At 40.9% G+C, this 18,608-nt stretch overlaps 2 protein-coding genes across 5 annotated transcripts in view; one reads left to right on the top strand and one right to left on the bottom strand.

Annotated features, from left to right (window-relative positions):
• Window positions 1-18,608, top strand: part of CTNNA2 (catenin alpha 2) — a 469,832-nt gene that overhangs the window by 304,323 nt on the left and 146,901 nt on the right. The gene's annotated exons all lie outside the window — the stretch shown is intronic.
• LRRTM1 (leucine rich repeat transmembrane neuronal 1) lies at window positions 593-6,264 on the bottom strand. Its single transcript, XM_059845427.1, has one exon. It carries the CDS (start codon window positions 5,371-5,373, stop codon window positions 3,811-3,813), a length of 1,563 nt encoding a protein of 520 aa, XP_059701410.1. The 5' UTR covers window positions 5,374-6,264; the 3' UTR covers window positions 593-3,810.

The raw sequence follows: 18,608 nt of genomic DNA, 5'->3' as shown, positions 1-18,608 counted from the left end.
TTTCACAGAATTTCTTTGTATTTTATATTTTCAGGCCAGAAACAGAATGTGGTACATTAGCATTGATTCTGTGGTTTCATACCATTTCTTTTTTTTTTAAGTAGTACAGAAAGGAAGGGGAAAAAAGGCAGAAAGGAAAATAAATCATCCCTTATATACATTCAAAGCATACACAGCAACAGTTCCCTCAGCACTGGGTGCACTGTGAGTGGGTATTGATGTTAGCAGCAAGAAAATGCATATTAGAGACCTGTAACACTGGTACTGCTAACCAGCTCAGGAAAGGCAGTGCTTTTGCTTGCCTTTCACCCTGTCCTGTGTGCAAAAAACACAGTTAAATATATAAAAAAATAATGTTAATTACCTAATTATAAAAGGGAGATTAGTCCTATTAAGTGGAACATCAAAAAGGCAGTATTTTAAATGTTTTCCTTCCTTTGATATTCCCCAAGCATTTCATGGACAAAACACTGTTCACAACTCACCCCAAAAGCATCCTTTTTTTCTTTTTTTTGTCCTTTTGATTTTGGAGCCATTTTGTAGCCCAGAATAAGGGCATCAAAAGAGAGGGAATAACTTATCTCTGGGCAGTTGTTGAACATGAAATTTGGAAGAGAGAATTGGGGAAAATCTGTCCCTGCAGTTGCTCTAAATGCAGTACAAATATCATAACTCTCATATACACCAATGCAAGTAGCCTGGAGCAGGATGAATAACTGGATTTGCAATAGCTGGACTGAAATGACATACAGGCTCTTTTATTTCTTTATTACCCACACATATTTAATGTAAATTTTCAGCCTGGATGTGGGAACCCTGTGGAGGGTCTCCATGCCACGTAACAGCAGTGACACCCTCTTTTCTCCAATAAATATTCAGAGGGTGTCAGGATCTCCAGAAATCCTCTGGGGATCACCAGGAGGTTGTCTCTAGAAGGGATTACCCTCAGAAAAGATTTCTGCACGAGGATTTTGAAATACATCCTTTAATAAGTGCTCTCCATGGAGGGATCCATCCATCATCCTGCTCAGGGTGGCAAGCCATTGGTGGCCATCACCTCTCTCCAGGAGAAAGTGGCAACAGGCAAATCCCAAATCAGCTCTCACTCAAGAAATCACTGCACCTTCAAAGAAAAATGCTCTGTTCCATTTACTTGGGCTGTCAATGCCAGATGCATGGAGCACAGAGGTGAATAAATTCCAAAGGCAGAATTGCTCAAATCTTTGCAAACGTAGCTGGAGGTTGCTAACACCAATAAACAGCAGGGATGACTCCAGAGGGGTGCAGTCACTCGTGTGTTTCAAATACAACCCACAAAAGTGCTAAAAATACACGGAAATACAACCACGGGATGATTGTTTGTTGGCACCAGGCTTGTCTGAGGTTCACAGGGGCAAAACCATGACTGCACCAACACATTTCCTGATTGCAGCAGGGGGTCACTATCAAAATAAAGCCAGTTCATATTTTGTTTTACCATATGCAGAAGGTATTTTAACAACCTTGGTTGATTTTTGGAAGCTTCCTGGCAAGTGGCTGTAGCCAAGTGCTGCCTGGGGGCTTGGGGAACACATAGCCCAGTCCAAAGTTAGAGAGCCAATTTTTCACACTTAAATTCCCTATTGATTTCAGAGAAAGGTTTAATAGGGAAAATAAATATAGCTGGGCCCACAGTTAGCATGGCATAAAGTACTTTTGCTTCAAGCATGGTCAGGAACCCAAAGAGAGGAGGGGCTGTGTACCTTCCCTCTGCCCCTGCTGTAGGTTTGTACATGCACTCAACCCCTCAGGTCACTGGGGACTTTCAGCATGGATCAGGCCCTTGTGGGCTTGAGGCACAGAGAGAGAAATGTGCATTTGTTTAAAGAGAGAAAAGCCTGGGTTAAACAGTGCTTGCTTGTTTGAAAGCTGTGGGTGAATTTGCAGTGGCTTTAGTTAAAAAAAAGCAGCTGATTTTCATTAAATTTTCTGTGACACTGTCCTCTCCCAGTACGTAATCTCATTGCTTTCCCAGATGGTATTATAGTCTCACTGAGTAAAAATTTTGATTAAGAGGTTATTTCCATGTTTTATAATACATGGTATGAGATGTACCAAGCAGAGGAAAATAAGTTCTGACTCCTTAAAAATAGTTTCAGCCAGAAAAGAAACACAAAATTCACTCTTTACATTTAAAATTAATGGCTAAAACCTGCTATGCAAGAGAACAAATTATTTCTTCTGTGCCTGTTTTACTGCTTTATAAGCCTGCTGTACCCTTGTAAGAGTAGATAGCACTTTAATGCAATGAAAAAGAAAAAAAACCTGTGTTACATTAAAACACATGTATAATTTTGGAATTGCTTCTCTCTTGGTGGTAACCTGAGGATAGAGAAACATGTACAAAGCATAGAAATGTCACCCAATTCATCATCCATAACATTTTATTCACATGTAATGCTGTAGGAAGAAAATTTCAAGATGCTCTGCCTGATGTTAGAAAACTCCCTCATCGTCAATTAGTGTGAGAGGAGCTGCTGAAAAGATCAATCGTTTGCTTGTTCACATTCTGGAATGAAAAATCCAAAATACAAGGAAAGGAAGCCTTTATTTAAGGGCAGTCAGATAAAACAGTCGTGGGATTCTACATCATGAAATCACTGCTTAAATCCATCAATGCCATTTTTCAGTCCTTGGTAAGGAGGGTACATCTGCCTCCAGCCTCTGCAGAGCTTTTGGGGTTGTTTTGTTAGTGGAAGGGAGGGACACAAGCTGGACTCCTGTGCTCTGACAACTCTCTGTCCTACCCTGACAGTGGTTTTGCTCTTGAGTTTCACCACTGAGACCCAAATAATTGCTTTTGCTCTACTCCCTTCACCATGGCACCACAAGCACAAAATGAGGGGGTCTTTGCTCTTGGCATAGCTCAAAACAAGCATAATACAAGTAAAAACCCTTAAATTTAGCATTTTTTTTGTTTGTTTGGTTTTTAATATTAAAGAAAATTCTGATGAGCACAGTTTGGCAGTGTTTCACTTGTTTGGGTTTTGTTGGCTGTTTTTTGTTAGTGAGTCCTCACAATATCATCAGTTTTGATACAAAATACTTTTAGGGGTTATAATGCAGTTTTTATGGATCTTACAGCAACGAACAAGAGAGCTGTACTTAAAAATCCTCAGAAATCCTGTCCTAGTGACACAGTCAAAACTTCAGCCTTTCTGAGGTGCTCTGGCTCCTTGTTGTACTGACATCCAGTTACAGGTAGCACATTAACAAAAATAGAATTCCAGTGTCATGCTTCATATCTTCAGCAACATGATGTACGTGAATGTGTGCTAATTACAATGGGAAGCCACCTGGGTCATTTATAGCTTTCTGTTTTATGTGGCTTCTTTGCTCCTAGACTTTTCATTTCAACACTCAGCATGAAGAGAGAGGTTAAACTGTTGCATTTTTGTATACAGGGAACCATTCGTGTAATATACACCAGTCTGTAAAAACTGTAAATGCTATTTTTTTTTATTTTAAACAGTTTCCTTAGTTTACAAAAGATCAATAATTGGTACCTTTTTTACACTCTCATATTCCTGAATATTGGCAGATCTTCAAAGGGAGTATTAGCATATGAAACCTTAAGATTGGCTGTCCTGAAGGTTTTTAAGACACGATAAAGCTAAAATATCAAGTCTTTTGGACAGCCCCTCTTAAACAATCTGGGCAGGGGTGCACATCAGAAATCACCAGCAAAGCCCAGCACCCCCCCCCACCCCGTGCCACTGTCTGCCTGCACGCTGTTATTTGGTTGCACACTGTTTAAATCCCAAAGGAAAATCACACCTCGCATTCCCTCGCTGGCTGCTGGTGACAGGAGCAAGATCCATACTCATTAATGATCACCAGGGCTCCCTCAATGTGGTTGGGTTTGTAATCAACATAATACTCCTGGGCTGACATGGCAGCCATTTGGTGCATGGTCTGTTTTTGCTTCTGCTTCCTGCGCTGTGTGACAAAGCACTGTCTTAGTTGCCTTAAGCCGGCTGGGAAGCACTTCCAGGAGACGTACAACACCAAAACCACGATGAGGAAGGAAAAAATCAGTGCCATGGTGCCCGTCACCACCTTGTGAATCTGCACGGCGTTCTCGGAGTTCTCGCCGGGCATGGTGATGGTGACGGCGTACGTGGTCCGGTCCTCGTCGCCGTCGGGCGCGTCGTAGGTGGCGGTGGCCGAGCCATAGCCCAGCGTCTGCTCGCTGTTGTTGGTCACCGGGGAGAAGGTGTTGACGCTCGTGGGGTCGGCGTCCTCGCACAAGTGGAAGGCGTACACGGCGTCCAAAACATCCTCTCCCTGGGCGTACTCGGGGGTGGCACAGAGCAGGTTGCTGTCGTAGCGCCCCTGGAAGTTGCTGAGCCAGGAGGCCAGGGCGCAGACGTTCCGGCTGCAATCCCAGGCGTTGGCGGAGAGGCTGATGCTCGTGAGGGACTTCCAGGAGTCGAGGACTCGGGAGTCGATGTAGGTCAGCCGGTTGGAGTCCAGCTGCAGGGATTTGAGATGAGGTACACTTTCGAAAACGTGAGGTTCGATGTATTCGATTTCGTTGCCGGAGAGATCCATCTTTTCGAGTTGCCATATCCAGTCCAAAGTGTTTACTACGATGGTAACTTTATTCCTTCGCAAGCAGAGGGAGTGCAGGGAGATGAGCCTGGGAAAATGGGCTAAATTCACTTTCACCAAGTCATTGTGCTCAAGGTGCAGCTCAGTGAGTTTGAACAAGCCAGCGAAAGAGTTTCGAGCCAGGCTCTTTAACTGATTGTATCCTATGTCTAGAAACTTCAGGCTGCGACAGTCCTGAAAAATTCTCACCGGCACGAACTTGATGGCGTTTGACCGCATGTGCAAAGTTGTCAGTTTTCTCAGCCCGTGGAACAGGTCAGGCTCCAAAGACTGCAGGTTGTTGTATGATAAATCCACACTGCGCAAGTTTGGCATGGGGCGGAAGGTGGTGTTGGGCAGTTGGGTTATTTTGTTGGAACTCAGGGTGAGCTCTTTAACTCGCCGCAATTTTTGAAAGGCATTCCCCTCCACTGAGCAAATGTGATTGTGATCCAGATAGAGCCACGTGAGCTGCATTAACCCTGTGAACTGTCCATCATGCAGCTCTGAAAGGCTGTTGTACCGCAGAGACAAGCCCATCATGCCCGACAGGTTGCGAGGCATCTCTGTGAGATTCAGTGATTCACAGTACAAAAGCCTGCCCTCACACCGACAGAGCTGTGGACACCCACTATTCACAGCTGGAAGCATTTTAGAAAAGATACCCAGCGTACACAATATCAACCCCGGGGGCTTCCTCAGCAGCCAGTTTAAACAGAGACCAATAAGAAGGAAATCCATTAGCAAGAATATTTCCAAATATGCTTGAGAATGTCCATTGAGTCTTTTCAAATTCTACATCATATTTTATTTAAGGGAGAGGAAAAAAAAAAAAAAAAAGGCAAACCAACGAAACAAAGCCCGAAAACCAAAGCAAAACAGCAAACAGAACAAACACAGAGGCAAATATTTCACTTTACAGCATGCAGGAGCTGTGCAGCATTAAAGTTCACAGACATTCAAAGGTAAAATGATAGTGATTTTGTTCATGTTAAATGCTGCAGCAAAGGAAAAAAAAAAAATCTTTCTTCATGAAAGAATTTAATTAAAAAGTGTCTTACCCACCCTTTTCCAGAGAGTGACAACCTCCATTCAGTTGCTTCCTTTGTGTTTGGACTAATTATATGCAGAGCTAAAAAAGACCCCTCTGTGCTACAAATTCAGTCCCTTTCAATGTTGTGCAAGGCTGGCAAGCTCACAATGTCTCACTTCGCTTCTGCTCAACGAGCGAAAGGCTTGTCCAGCTAGCTTTTGAGCTGCCTCCTAGGACCTGCAAGTTTCAGAACTATGTACATGAGCTTGATCTTCTCCTTCTCCCTCTGTCCTTTCCTCTGCAGTTAACACTGTGGCGTGAAAAAAACTCCAAACTCTTTACTAACGACTCCACAGGATTTGTCAATCTGTTTAATGTCCATCATTTGCAACGACCATGGACCGGCACAACCTTTACTCCAGAGAGAGGTTACCATTCATTCACAGACCGGCCAAGGGTCGCTTTATTTCCCATTCTTTGTTCGCTTTGCTTGTTAGGTGATGCTTAGAGCAGAGAGAGACAGCAAGAATCCCTTCCCTTCAGCTGAGCAGTATGTTGCTAGAGCATGCAGAGGCACCCAGTGTTCACTGAGTGTCGTAAGCTGCTCATGATTGTACGCCTGCACTGTGCATCTCAGACATGGGCAGATTGAAAAGGGGTGGGCATAAAACCAACATCGGAGCGAACCAGGAAAGTAATATATGCTCTTTGATGAAATGGAAAATACTTTAAGCCTATCTCGCCATTTCTCAAACAGGCACGCACACACAGCCGCACAAATCATCAAAAGCGAGGCAGTGCTAAGTAGGAAGCTTGAGAATTAGGATTCTTTCTCTTGTTTTTTTTCCTCGGATGCTTTTGTTTAAAGTCTGAATTTATAAGCTATTAGCCGGGAGAGGGAGAGACTCGATTACTTGGTTTGGGAAGGAATATGTAAACCAGTCTTTTTGGATTGCTTTTTCTCTCTAATTCCGATGATGAGATTTGCCTTTTGGTCTTTGGGTGGGGGATTGAGGGGTGTGTGGGGGGAAAATGTGTTTTTTTTTTTCTTCTGACATTGTCTAAATAGAGCATGATTTGAAATTCTGTGCATTCTTTCTCATAGAAACGCAGCCAGAGCTCTGCAAATAGGAATGTCTCATTTCATATAAGCTTTAATTACATTTGGTCTTTTTCCATCCTGCATATTTTGTGTGTTCAGCACATGCCTTTCCTAAAGGCTTTTTTTTTTTTTTTTTCCTTTTTCTTTGCGGTGTGTGCTACGGCACACAGAACTTAAATTCTAGCAGCATAAAGATTACTGTGCTTTTTGAATAAGATCAATGCATAGGTTGCTGTGAGTGTGTCAGCAGCATGCAAAAAGGGGGTTTCAAACCCCATTAGTTAATAAGTTTAGCAGATCGTGCTGGTTTTTGTTCCGTGTTCCAAGAAAAAAAAAATCTTTGCTGGGTAATTTTCAGTCCTCGTTCTCTATGGGAAAGGCATCATCAGTGAGCTCTGTAATTTTTACTGACTGAAAAATGTCTGGTATTTCTGTCAGGAAAATGCTGGCCATCTTTTCCTATTATGAAATAGAATCTCAAGCCCCTGTGCTGGTGAGAGCGATCGGAGCTGACAGCTCCCAATTCTGCATCGATACCCAATGAAGAAGTTCCACACGGATTTTAGGATGCAAGGATTGCAGAGGATCGTGCTGATTTTAAGTGGACATCGGATGCAAAATGCTGGAGGGACGGGGCAAAACCACAGTGTTTGCTTTCTTTTTCACAGCTGTGTAAATTTAAAAGAAATTCCTTGTTTTGGTGGTGTCTGTAGCAGAGCTGAACATTGTGTTTGAGTGTGGCTGCTGTGAGTGTGTGCTGGGAGAGATCAAGGAATGCAGTAATTTGATGCAGTAAAAGTTGCTTTGCAGAAGTCCTGGCAAACTTAAAGCTCTTGTGCATAAAAATAAAAATGTGTGAAGGAGATTCGTTACTAATGGATTTGCCAGAAACAGTCCTAAATAAATTACAAATATAAACCATTGAAATTGTGGTTTCAGAACCTGGGGATCAATGTGCTTTTATGCTCCCTGTTCAGTTTATTTACATTTTTCTGCTCTTCACAACATTCCAGTGGTCTCAAAGCAAAAATGTGATGCTTTAATAGTATTTGAACCTCATTGATGTTTTAGCATTTGGGCAGGAGAGCTGAAGGTGGTTTTCCTCTCCTCAGATCTTGCAGTTTTATTCAAAGCAGGCTGTTTGTGCAAGTGTCCACTGGTTGCAGTGCACCTTAATTCTGTTTCTCGATACACAAAAGCAGGAGGGAAAGCAGTGACAGAACTGACAGAAAGAGCATTGGAGCAGGAGAGACTGAAAAACCCACCCAAGAATATATTCCAGATTGCTTTGATGATTATTTTGGGGCAATTAGCAGGGGAAAAAAAATTAAAGGATGACTTGAACTTCACAGATACTGAAAAAAGCTTCAAAGCAATGAGGTTGTGTCCCTTAAAAATCTGCAACCCTACAAGTCTTCTTGGGGGAAGCCTTAATGCCTTCTCCCATGTAAAAATTTGGGGAGAGGTCTGCAACAGTAGCCCTGAAAATTTCAATTACATCTTCAAGGGAAGCTACCTATTTCTGCAAATCAGATGATGATAAGGATCACTTAGTTACCATTTAAATGCTATGTATAAAGACTTCTTCTAGTAGAGATGAAGCTCCCTGATACATCACTGAAGAGCTGAATATATATATTTTTTTTTTTTTTTTTCACTGCTTCTTGTTATCAACTGGGATACAGCTTGGATCCCAACCAATGTGCCTATTCCCACTCTGGCATATAATCCATTATCATTTGGTTTTCAAAGGCAGGAATTAGAGCAGACAGTAGCAAACCTATACAGCAGCAGCTGGAAGACTGACAGCCAGAATTAGGGACCCAGAATTAATGGCCCTAAGTGCACTCTCTCAGAGCTCTAACAGAGGGCTGTTGAAGAAGAAACTCTGCTCTTATTCAAAATTTGGTTATAAAAAAGAATCCAGGTAGTCTTAAGATGAGAGACCTCAGTGTATGTTTGAGGCTCTGATGTTGAGGCACAGTAGTGACCAAATTCAAGAACTGGGGCATCTGAAATGTCTTTTGTAAACTGATGTCCTCCTGTATTTTTGCAATGTACCCTTTTTGCAATCAAACCAGGAATCCACTTTGAAGATGATTGTAATGCAAAGGGCTTAATTTCCACTGTCTGAGCTGTTATCACAGCCAAACTGTTAAGTTTACACATTTTCTGAAGTTTCAAAGCCTCTGGCAAGTCTCTATAAATTAGCAGATTTAAATGAGCTTTATTAAATGTGCTATTATAAAACATTTTAAGAATGGCAAACTAAGTTTGTATGTGTTTAAAGGAGCTTGATTAAATCAATGTAAAGTAGGTTACAGAAGAACAACATGAATAAAGTTTTAGAAAGTTTAGGTGGGAAGCTTCTTGTAGTCATGACAGGGATAATTCAGTGGCAGCAATGGTCAGAGTTTTTCAGGCTGGAAAAGAAAAACACCTTTCAATGTATTTGAAATATTTAACATTGTGTTCAGAATAATCACAGAATCATCAGGATTGGAAAAGACCTTTAAGATGATCCAGTCCAACCATTAAATGTCCCATATAACTTAACTGGCCTCAGAATCATTTAATTCTTGCTAATCCCTTGGATATTCCTTTACTGTTTATGCCTGGGTATTTACCTTACCTTAATTTGCAATCCAGGACAGAAGGGCTTGGGACAGAGTGCCTGAGATCAGAATGTGGCTGCTGATGTCTAACTCTTCATATAGACATATTTTCATAAATTCTCCACCAAAATATGAAAAGGCAAAACAACCTATTAAATACTGAGTATACTTCTTCCCTTTGGCATTTTCTGAGTGGTTTAAATCAGAATAATAAAAAGTGATGCTCTTAGTGATGATTTTAATTTCCTTTCATGTATGGAAGGACTCAAACCTTGATCTTTGGTAGTCTTTAATTTTCAAGTGTGCTGAACCATGACATTTTCCATAAAAGAAACATTTAAAAGCAGAAAAGGGGAAAAGAAAAGATATGACCTAAGGTAAAGCAAGCTACACCTATTATTTCTCTTATATTTCTGTCTTGGTCATCCTGAACATTTATTGGCTGCCCCTTCTGTATAAAATTTAGTATTTCAGCTGATAAGTCCAGTTCTATAACATGTCTGTTTTAGTAGATATAAAAATGAGTAACATTATACAAGATTTTGACCAAAATAGTCCTGCTGGCTCCAGATGTCATTAAATTCTTCCAGTACCTGACAGGCACATGGGATTTGTGGCTACCTTTAAATCATAGATATTCTTATGTAAATGACCTTTTTGTTTTTGACAAGGTGATAAACATTTTTCTGTCTCATTGCAGCTATTCCATCCTCATCAGCCACATTCACTTGCAGGTGGTCATGCATAGCTCTAGAAGGTCACTGGCAGAAGAGACCCATGTGCAGATTTGTCAGTGCAGTGCAGAAATGTCAGTTTTTAGGATAACATATCCAGAGTATGAAAAAGGAACTCTCTCCTCCATTCATGACTAATAGACTACGTGAATAAACTAAAAAAGGACCAACTCTCTTAAGTACCTGTGAAAATACCTTTGGATTTCTGGATATGATGGCAAAACTCTTGACAGAGTTACTGGTTCTGGATGTCCAGGGGTAATGGGAAAAAGACAAGAAGTACAATTATCCTTTTGTGGTTAATCAACGCATGAAGTTCCTGCAACATCCTGGCTAGGCAAAGGCCAGTGTGTTAGTGTCACATTACCAGGCTGGTGGAACTCCTGGTTTGCAGGAAAAGTGAAAATTTAAGCCTTGTGTTTTGATTAACCCTTGCTAATTTATATCTCTAAAAATATCTTAGGAAGGCATGGAGGAAGCAGGTGTGGAGTGCAATGATTAGCAACTGTGAAGGTTTTAGTTGGTCATATTTGATTGGAAATCAATTAGTTTCACCTTCAGAAGTGCTAAGTGAGACACTTCACAAAAGTTTATCTCAAGACCTTCCCAAGCATTTCTGGAGGTCCTAGCAATAGAACTGTAATTAATTTCCAGTTCTCTTAAAAGCAGAGAGGGCCACAGCTTATCCACACTCCTGAATACATCTACTGTGCCCTCAGCTGCTGTTGATAGTTCATCTGTGAGGGTTATTTTTGATAAACTCTGGTGCTAAACAGTATTGCATTTGTGCTTTGAGACTCACAATGACTGAAAGGCTCTGTTCTTCCATGGATGTTGCCTCTCCCAGATGTTGCACCTGGGGTTGGTCAGTTGGTTGGTTGGTTGGTTGTTGGTTTATTTACTCAGACTTACCAAGAGGTTGGATGAAGTGACAGAATAAGAGGATTGTTTAGGACTGTGAGAAACCCCCACTGTAGCCAAACTAGTTGTGGTCCTAAACCCATCATGTTTTATCAGCATTTTGTGTTCTTTTCCAGAATAACTTGTGTTGCTTGGGAAGTGTTGAGGGCTCACCTGGGGACACAGGTAGCACCATGCTGTAGAGAAGTCATTAGTAACACATTGGAATAACCTTCTTGGTGCAAAACCTTTCATTCTCTTTACCAATGGCAATACCTTGAGGGGCAGTGAACACTTTTTAGGTTTCCAAAGTGCAGGACATATGGAGAATAGAGAGGAATTTATGAAATCAATTATTAAAAGCAAGGATGAACAAGTTAAAAGCTGTTCCTGGCAGTCTTCTGGAAAGTCTTTTTACAAGTGGATGAACTGCTCTTGGAAAATTTTCCCAGAACAGAAAATCTGTTCTCAACATTAGACAACCAGTTGTTCTTAATCCATTTCTTGTACTCATTTCCAAAAGTATTTTAAAGCAAAATCAGAAAAGACAAAAAAAAAAAAATTCATCCTGGCCTTTGTGGATACATTATTTCTAGAAACACAGGTTAGTTATGAAATTGGTGCTGGTGTTTTGAAATTGAATAAGACTTTTATTGAGTCCTTTTCTATCACACAGAGCACCATTTGAACTGACTCCACAGAAAAATAGAATCATAAAATTGGAGAATAGCTTAGGTTGGAGGGGACCTCAAAGACCATCTCCTTCCATTCCCTGCCGTGGGCAGGGACACCTTCCACTATCCCAGGTTGCTCCAAGCCCTGTCCAACCAATGATTCCCATATTCTGAAGGGAAAAGTCAGGATAAAATATGTTGGAATCCTGGTTGCTTGTGTGTCACATCTTACAGGGAGATTAGAGGGCCTCTGGATCATTAGCTCATAGACAGAATTAATAATGCAGAAACCAGGTTGAAGACTCATATTTCAGAGGGAAGTCATTGTGATTTTTGCAAGCCCAAAGACGATGGTTGTTGACTACCTGCAATATTTATGGTTTCATTACGTTTTATTTGCAACTGATGTAATGTCTAAGAGAAATAGTCATGGGTCAGGAGTCTCAGAAGGACATATTTAAAGGCATAACAAAAGATAGTCATGCCTTCTTAAAAAAAAGAGAGAATAACCTGACCTTCTTTTTTTAAACCAACTTAAAAATACTCAAGGCATTACTGAGGAGTTTATGTGGTGGAGGAGGTTTGTGTGTGGTGTATGTGTAATGTTAGAAACTCAGCTTTGCTCAACAGCTAATTTAATTTTGTGAGATGCGGTGGAAGTCTCTGAAATATGAATTCCTGACTCTTGTTTGGTTTTGTTTCAATGTATTTTGAAGACTTTTTGTGTCTTACACTGAAGAAACATACAAAGTAACCAAAAGTTTGTGTTACTCCATTACTCTTAGTAAATATATAGAGGCATACCAAATTCTAGCAACATATCCAAAGAGCCTGAATTTTCTGTTGTTATAGAAAGAATATGCCAAATACATTCTCAAAACCTGTACAGTAGTGTGAATGTAAATTACCCTGCCGTGTTTTTAATGGTGAAACAGCAGATTTGGGGGGGCAAACAGTAGCAAAGCTTTAGGGTTCACTTCAGCTGTGTTTCAAAATCACATTCCCTCTCCTGCTGCTGTACTTTTGAATCTTTAATATTCCTGTAAAATGAAGAGCTTATTGTTTCCTAAAACTCAATTTATATTTTAAATGAGTGGAAAGATGCGTAATCAACTTTGAAAGGCAGGAAAATATCATCCTGTTTTTCAAGATATGGAACATTTTATGGAGTGTTTGGAATTCTAGAGACTAGTTTTAAAGAATGCTTGGCTTAGTTCTGCTCTTTTTTTTGTAGTGCAAATTAATTATGATTTGACAAGAGTGTACTTGATTTTCTTCTTCAGATTTGGTGCAAAGCCAGGCTTTATTAGTTAGAGCCTCTAAATCAAAACCAAAGGTCAGTATCTGTAAAATGCTTGTGGCTCAAGATATATTGTAGTTTTTTCCCCATTATTCAGGTGTTTTTGTCTATGAAAAGGTGTTTGTGTTTAAGTGGATGCTGTGTGATGCACACATGGCAGTGGACAAATACCCACTTTTCATGATTGCATCAGTAATGTTCCTTGCAGCAATCTTAAAAATTTGGGAAACCTTTGGTGTGAAACTCCTGAATGATGCCCCCTTCATGCTTGGGGTAATCTGTGAACACTGGCCGGGGATGTTGTGTACCCATGGCAGCTAGGGGACAAAAGGTGATTCAGCACTGCACACTAGCAAATGCCAGACCTGCTAAAAATCCATCCTGAAGGAGGTCCAGACCCTCACTTTGCTTCTTTTAATTGTATCTCAGTTTTTGTGCTTGTTTTGTGCCCTATTTCTTCTTACATCAACAGCTGTTGATTTTTGTTGGGTGTTATTGTTTCCAGTTCTTAATTTCAGGGATTGTCTCTTCTATGTCCCTGCATAATGCCCAGCATGAGCTATCCTTTGCTGTGTCCTAGTCAGAGGATCACAGGCATTTTGGGTTGCAAAGGACCTTAAAGAGATCATCTCATTCCAACTTCCTGCCATGGGCAGGGGCAGCTTCCAGCATCCCAGGTTACTCCAAGCCCTGGCCAACCAGACCTTGGACACTGCCAGGGATGGAGCAGCCACAGCTTATCTGGGCACCCTGTCCCTCATAGGCAAGGATTTATTCTTCCCAATATCCCCTCTGGCAATATCCCCTTCTTCCCTTCTGGCAGTGGGAAGCCATTCTCCTTGTCCTGGCACTCCACACCTTGTCCCAAGTCCCTCTCCACCTCTCCTGGAGCCCCTGTAGGTGAAGGGGCTCTGAGGTCAGCCTGGAGCCTTTTCTCCTTCAGGCTGAGCACCCACAGCTCTCCCAGCCTGGCTCCACACGAGCAGTGCACTAACCATAATGGAAATTATAATGACACAAAACAAATATAATAACAGAAAATTATAATAACACTCTGGTGTTCAAGGCAACTGTTGGACAAGTATTCAGTGCATTGCTGTTCTGCAGCCTATTGTGCAGCTGAGCTTGGGCCATGCACTGACATCAGGTCAGCAGAACTCACTTGAAGCTGTTCCCACGAGGATCAGGAGAGCAACGAGCAGCAGAAGACATTGAAAACTTAGTGGGAAGAAGCTTCCCTAGTGCCAGTGGGATGAAGTTGGGTGGTATTTGCTTCTTTACCTTCAGCCCAAGGAAAATCTGTTCTGAAAGCCTTTATGCTTTGATCTGTGCTGCTTTTCCTTGGCCCTCACTCTGCAGGACCCTGGAGCCTGTTGGAAGCATCTGCAGCACTGCAAAGTAGTGCTGACCTTGGGATACTTCCCTGAAACACATTCAGAAGCTTCTGAGCTGTGTTCTCTGACTGTCTGGATTTTCTGGCACCGTTGTATCCATTAAATACTGATTAGATTTAAGAAATCCAAGAGACCAAATAATGCTATCATCTCTTCCCTACTTATCTTAATAATATTGCCAGTAATATTCCTACATATTAATTCTAGGATATTCTATACCTAATCTGCTGCAGGGAAACAGGGACAGTGTGCTTTTTTGTTTCAAAGGCAGAAGAAAGCCATTTCATTTATTGATTTGGTTTTTCTGTATTGCCTAAAGATGAGGGTAAAAAGTGAAAGCTGCTTTCAAGGACTGTTAGAGAAATACATCATTTTTCATAATGTTTAATGAATTGCTTACAGTACTTGTTTTACTTAAAACTGCAATTAAAGATCACCCTCTAGTCAAAAGAAAACTGTGATAAAAACGTGACTTGAACCTGGGCAGAACATTTTCTAAAGCCCTTTGGGAGTAATTCCAGTAATTATTCAATCTGACGTCTTCCAGAGAAATAACCCTTTATGTGTGAACTTCATTAATCATAATAACACAGTTCACGTGTCAGATACTTCTCTTCAGTCACTTCCTACTCTCCATTTATTAAGAGACTAATAAACATCCTCACTAAACATGAGAAAATATTAAACTGCTTGCAGAAAATCCTGCTGTATAGGTTTGTTCTTGTGAGGTGGGATGTGATCTGTTGATATCTGCAAATACCTTGAATTTCTGGGCTGTAGCTGCTATCAGCATCAAGTCTCCTCCACATTTGGTGTCATTTCAGCACTTTCAGGACATATCTATTTTCTTTTCTCCTCTGAACTGCCCTGGAGAGGTCTGGTTTGTCTGTCTGTCCAGCTGTAAAGACTTCCTGTATATACTTTCCTAGCTAAATAGGAAGACCTTGCTAAATTGCAAGACCTGAATGTAGGAAACAAAAATTCTGCTTTAGATCACCTACAAGCACCAGAGTGAATACTTGAATACTTTTTTTTCTGATATGAACTTGCTACACATTATTGGAGCAGCAAAATTAATATGGACTAACTGTCTTTGATGATAAGCAGCTCTAAGAAGATTTGTGTTATGTTTGGCTGTGTTTCATCAGCTGAAGATATTCCTAAATATTATCTTGTATTAAAAAGTGGTGGTTGAAAAATGCAGTGGTGATTAGATGCCCATACTTGAGGAATTTATAATTCTCTCCTTTTCAGATTCTGACATTCTTTTGTGCTTTTGAAGCTGGCAAGTGCAATTATCAGTGTTCTGATGAGGAGTGATAAATATAATCTATTGCTGAATGTGGATAAAGACACAGGCAAATAAGATTGGTTTGACACAGCCTCCTTGTGCATCTTCTGACTTCTCAGAAGCTGAGTGGAGAATAATTCTTTGTCTTTGCAGATTTACTTCATATTATTTGATTGGGGTTTTTGTGTGTGTATTTTTTTTTGTCTTGGTGCCATGCAGTACCTGGACTGTTACTGTGACTGATGCTTGAAATTCAGGATTTTTGCATGGCAGTTGTCATTCGTTGCACATTCCAGTAGATGGCAACTCCAGTCTTCCTGACATTTCATCTCCATTCAAGCCAGGAATATTTTCTGTGCCCCCACTCCTGCATCTCGTTGGTATAAATAGCTACAAGTTTCACAGAAACGTGAGGCAATATTACTTTTATTGAAATTAACACACAGTATCTGATTTCAACTCAAACAGTACCTCAAGGATGATTTAAAAAAAGGCCTGTAAGTGCCAATCCTCCTGGATCATAAAGCAGGAGGATTGTGTTACACTCTGATTCCCCCTTAACTTTTGAAATCATTTTAGGAATTTTCATAAAAAGGATTAGTACCCCAAGCTTCTTTTTGTGTGAAATAAAGGAAGGGATTGGATGCAAGTACAGCACACTGGCTTTAGGTTTGACAGTCTGGCTATGAAGTCTATCTCCCCTGACTAATGCTAAATTATTTATTTTTGCTCCTCATAGAAAACACTTGATCTGACCTGTAAAACTTTGTAAATTTGTGAATTTCATGATGGTATACCTGGATACAGCTTGTTTTGGGTGAGGGCAGGAGTTGGCCCAGGGGTTCTCTGCATGGTTTGGCCATGGGAATATTCTCCAGTTTCCCTGCTGCCCGAAGCACTGCCACACTCAGCCTCTCTTCACTGTGCTCCTATTCCCCCCATCAATTGTATCACCAAAGCACCAGGGCAGAGGAGCCTATTTCTGGTTTTTCCTCTGCTGACTTTCACAACTGCAATACTTGCCTGTAGAATTGGAAGCCATAAAACAAAGCATCTCTCTGTGAGTCAATGCCAGACATCAACCACAGGCACAAAAGATTGTGCTTGCTCTGCCTGGGATGGAGGCTAAGGATCATAACAGTCACACAAAGGGTCCTTTCTCTATCTCTCTCTATCAAGACTGTTGTTTAATTTTCAAATCACTTCCACTGTGCTAGCAAAGTTTTATTTTGAGGTTGATGGTTAGAAAGGGACAGAGTGAAGGACAGTTTTTTAAAAAAAAACAACCTACAAATCTAACTTAAAACTAATACATGCTACTTATCAAGGATTTTTTACCTACTTCATGCATAGAGAACTTTCAGTAATCCCATAAGCAACTCTCAAACTGCCAGAGTCTGTAGGAAAATTTGCTATTTTATATTAAGTCTTGCGGTCATAGATGGAAACATTTCTTTTTTAAAATAAACTGAAGAAAAGTTATAAAGTAGAGCAATATTTAAGGCCAGATTTATATGTTCACACTTTTATTGGTTTAGTAAAAACCTTGATTTTCAACCCAGACTTGATTAGTCTATGGATATTTTTACTTCACAGAAACAGTATTAAAATAAATTACACTCATATAGGACAAGCAGAATATTGGTCCATTTAAGCCTGACTGATTTTTATGTAACAAATTAGTGTGCAAGGTAATTAGATCTCCTTTTGGATGCCTGTTTCATCTCTGGAAGGAATCCCAAGAACCTCAGAAAACTGACTTCCAGGTTATACACAGGTCCTGGGTCTCTTGCAGCTAAGTGGCTTGTTTCTCATTATCGCATTTAGTGCTGCAGAAACGACTCCACCAGAGTCTTTATTAAAACTTGCTTGAGGCCAGCATTTTCCCTTGGGTCAATAATGACTTTAGAGGAATGGATGTAGAAGCTGGATTTGTTCTGGAATGAATTATGTCGCATCGGGGCCCCCAGGCCAGTATTTCAAATTTGCCACCAGGCACTTCATCAAAAATTCTGTTCCAGGATTGGAAGGACCTTGTTGCTCCTGTTAGGGAGTGCAGAGCATACATTTGTGGATCTTTGCTGCTCCTGAACTATATGACTATTTTTTTCACTGCCACCTGCATCAGTGAGGATGTGGTTTAGGAATGTGTCCTGAAGATCTCCTGATTTGGGAAAGGACATTGCCAATTATTTCTGACTGAAATACTGAGCAATACTGAGTTAAATACTGGTAAAAGCCATTCAAATCCTACAGCTGCTGGTGGGAGCACAGTATTTATGAGAGGGGTAGTAAATATCACTGCTCATGAATAATCCAGGTATTGCTTATCATTGCACATCATGGAATTTCAGAGTGGTTTGACTTGGAAGGGGCCTTAAAGTCCACCTCTTTTCAAGCCCTGCCATGGGCAGAGACACCTTCCACCAGCCCAGGTTGCTCCAAGTCCCATCCAGTCTATGCTTGAACATTTCCAGGGATCCAGGGGCAGCCACAGCTTCTCTGGGCCACCCCATCCTGCTCTCAATTTACTCCCCTCCTGTATTTCAGCTGTTGGGAATAGAAATCTCTTTGCTCAGGAGAGAGGAAAAATGTTCACAACGTTCACAGGCTGCCCCATATGACCAAGGAGAGTACATGAGGATGTGGGATGGAAAATCTACCTCAACCTGCAAAGGAAAAACAGTCACCAAAGAGTTTTTGAGGTTTAACCCCAGCCAGAAACTGAGCACCACAATCCACTCGCTGTCACCTTCCCCACTCCCTCTGGCTGGGACGGGAAAGAGAGTTGGGGGAAAATATTAAACTTTGTAGGTGGAGGTAAAGACAATTTATTAAGACAGTAAGGGTAGAAATAATAGTAGTAATAATAATAATAATAATAATAATAATAATAATAATGGACAAAACAATTGATGCACGTTGAAATTGCT

Source organism: Haemorhous mexicanus, chromosome 4, assembly GCF_027477595.1.
Source record: "Haemorhous mexicanus isolate bHaeMex1 chromosome 4, bHaeMex1.pri, whole genome shotgun sequence".
NCBI lineage: Eukaryota > Metazoa > Chordata > Aves > Passeriformes > Fringillidae > Haemorhous > Haemorhous mexicanus.
The sequence above is the reverse complement of the archived record's forward strand: the minus strand, read 5'-3'. Positions and strand labels throughout refer to the sequence as shown.

What these genes read in the sequence shown, in the direction of transcription:
- LRRTM1 (XM_059845427.1), bottom strand. Translation starts at nt 5,373, where the DNA reads ATGGATTTCCTTCTTATTGGTCTCTGTTTAAACTGGCTGCTGAGGAAG.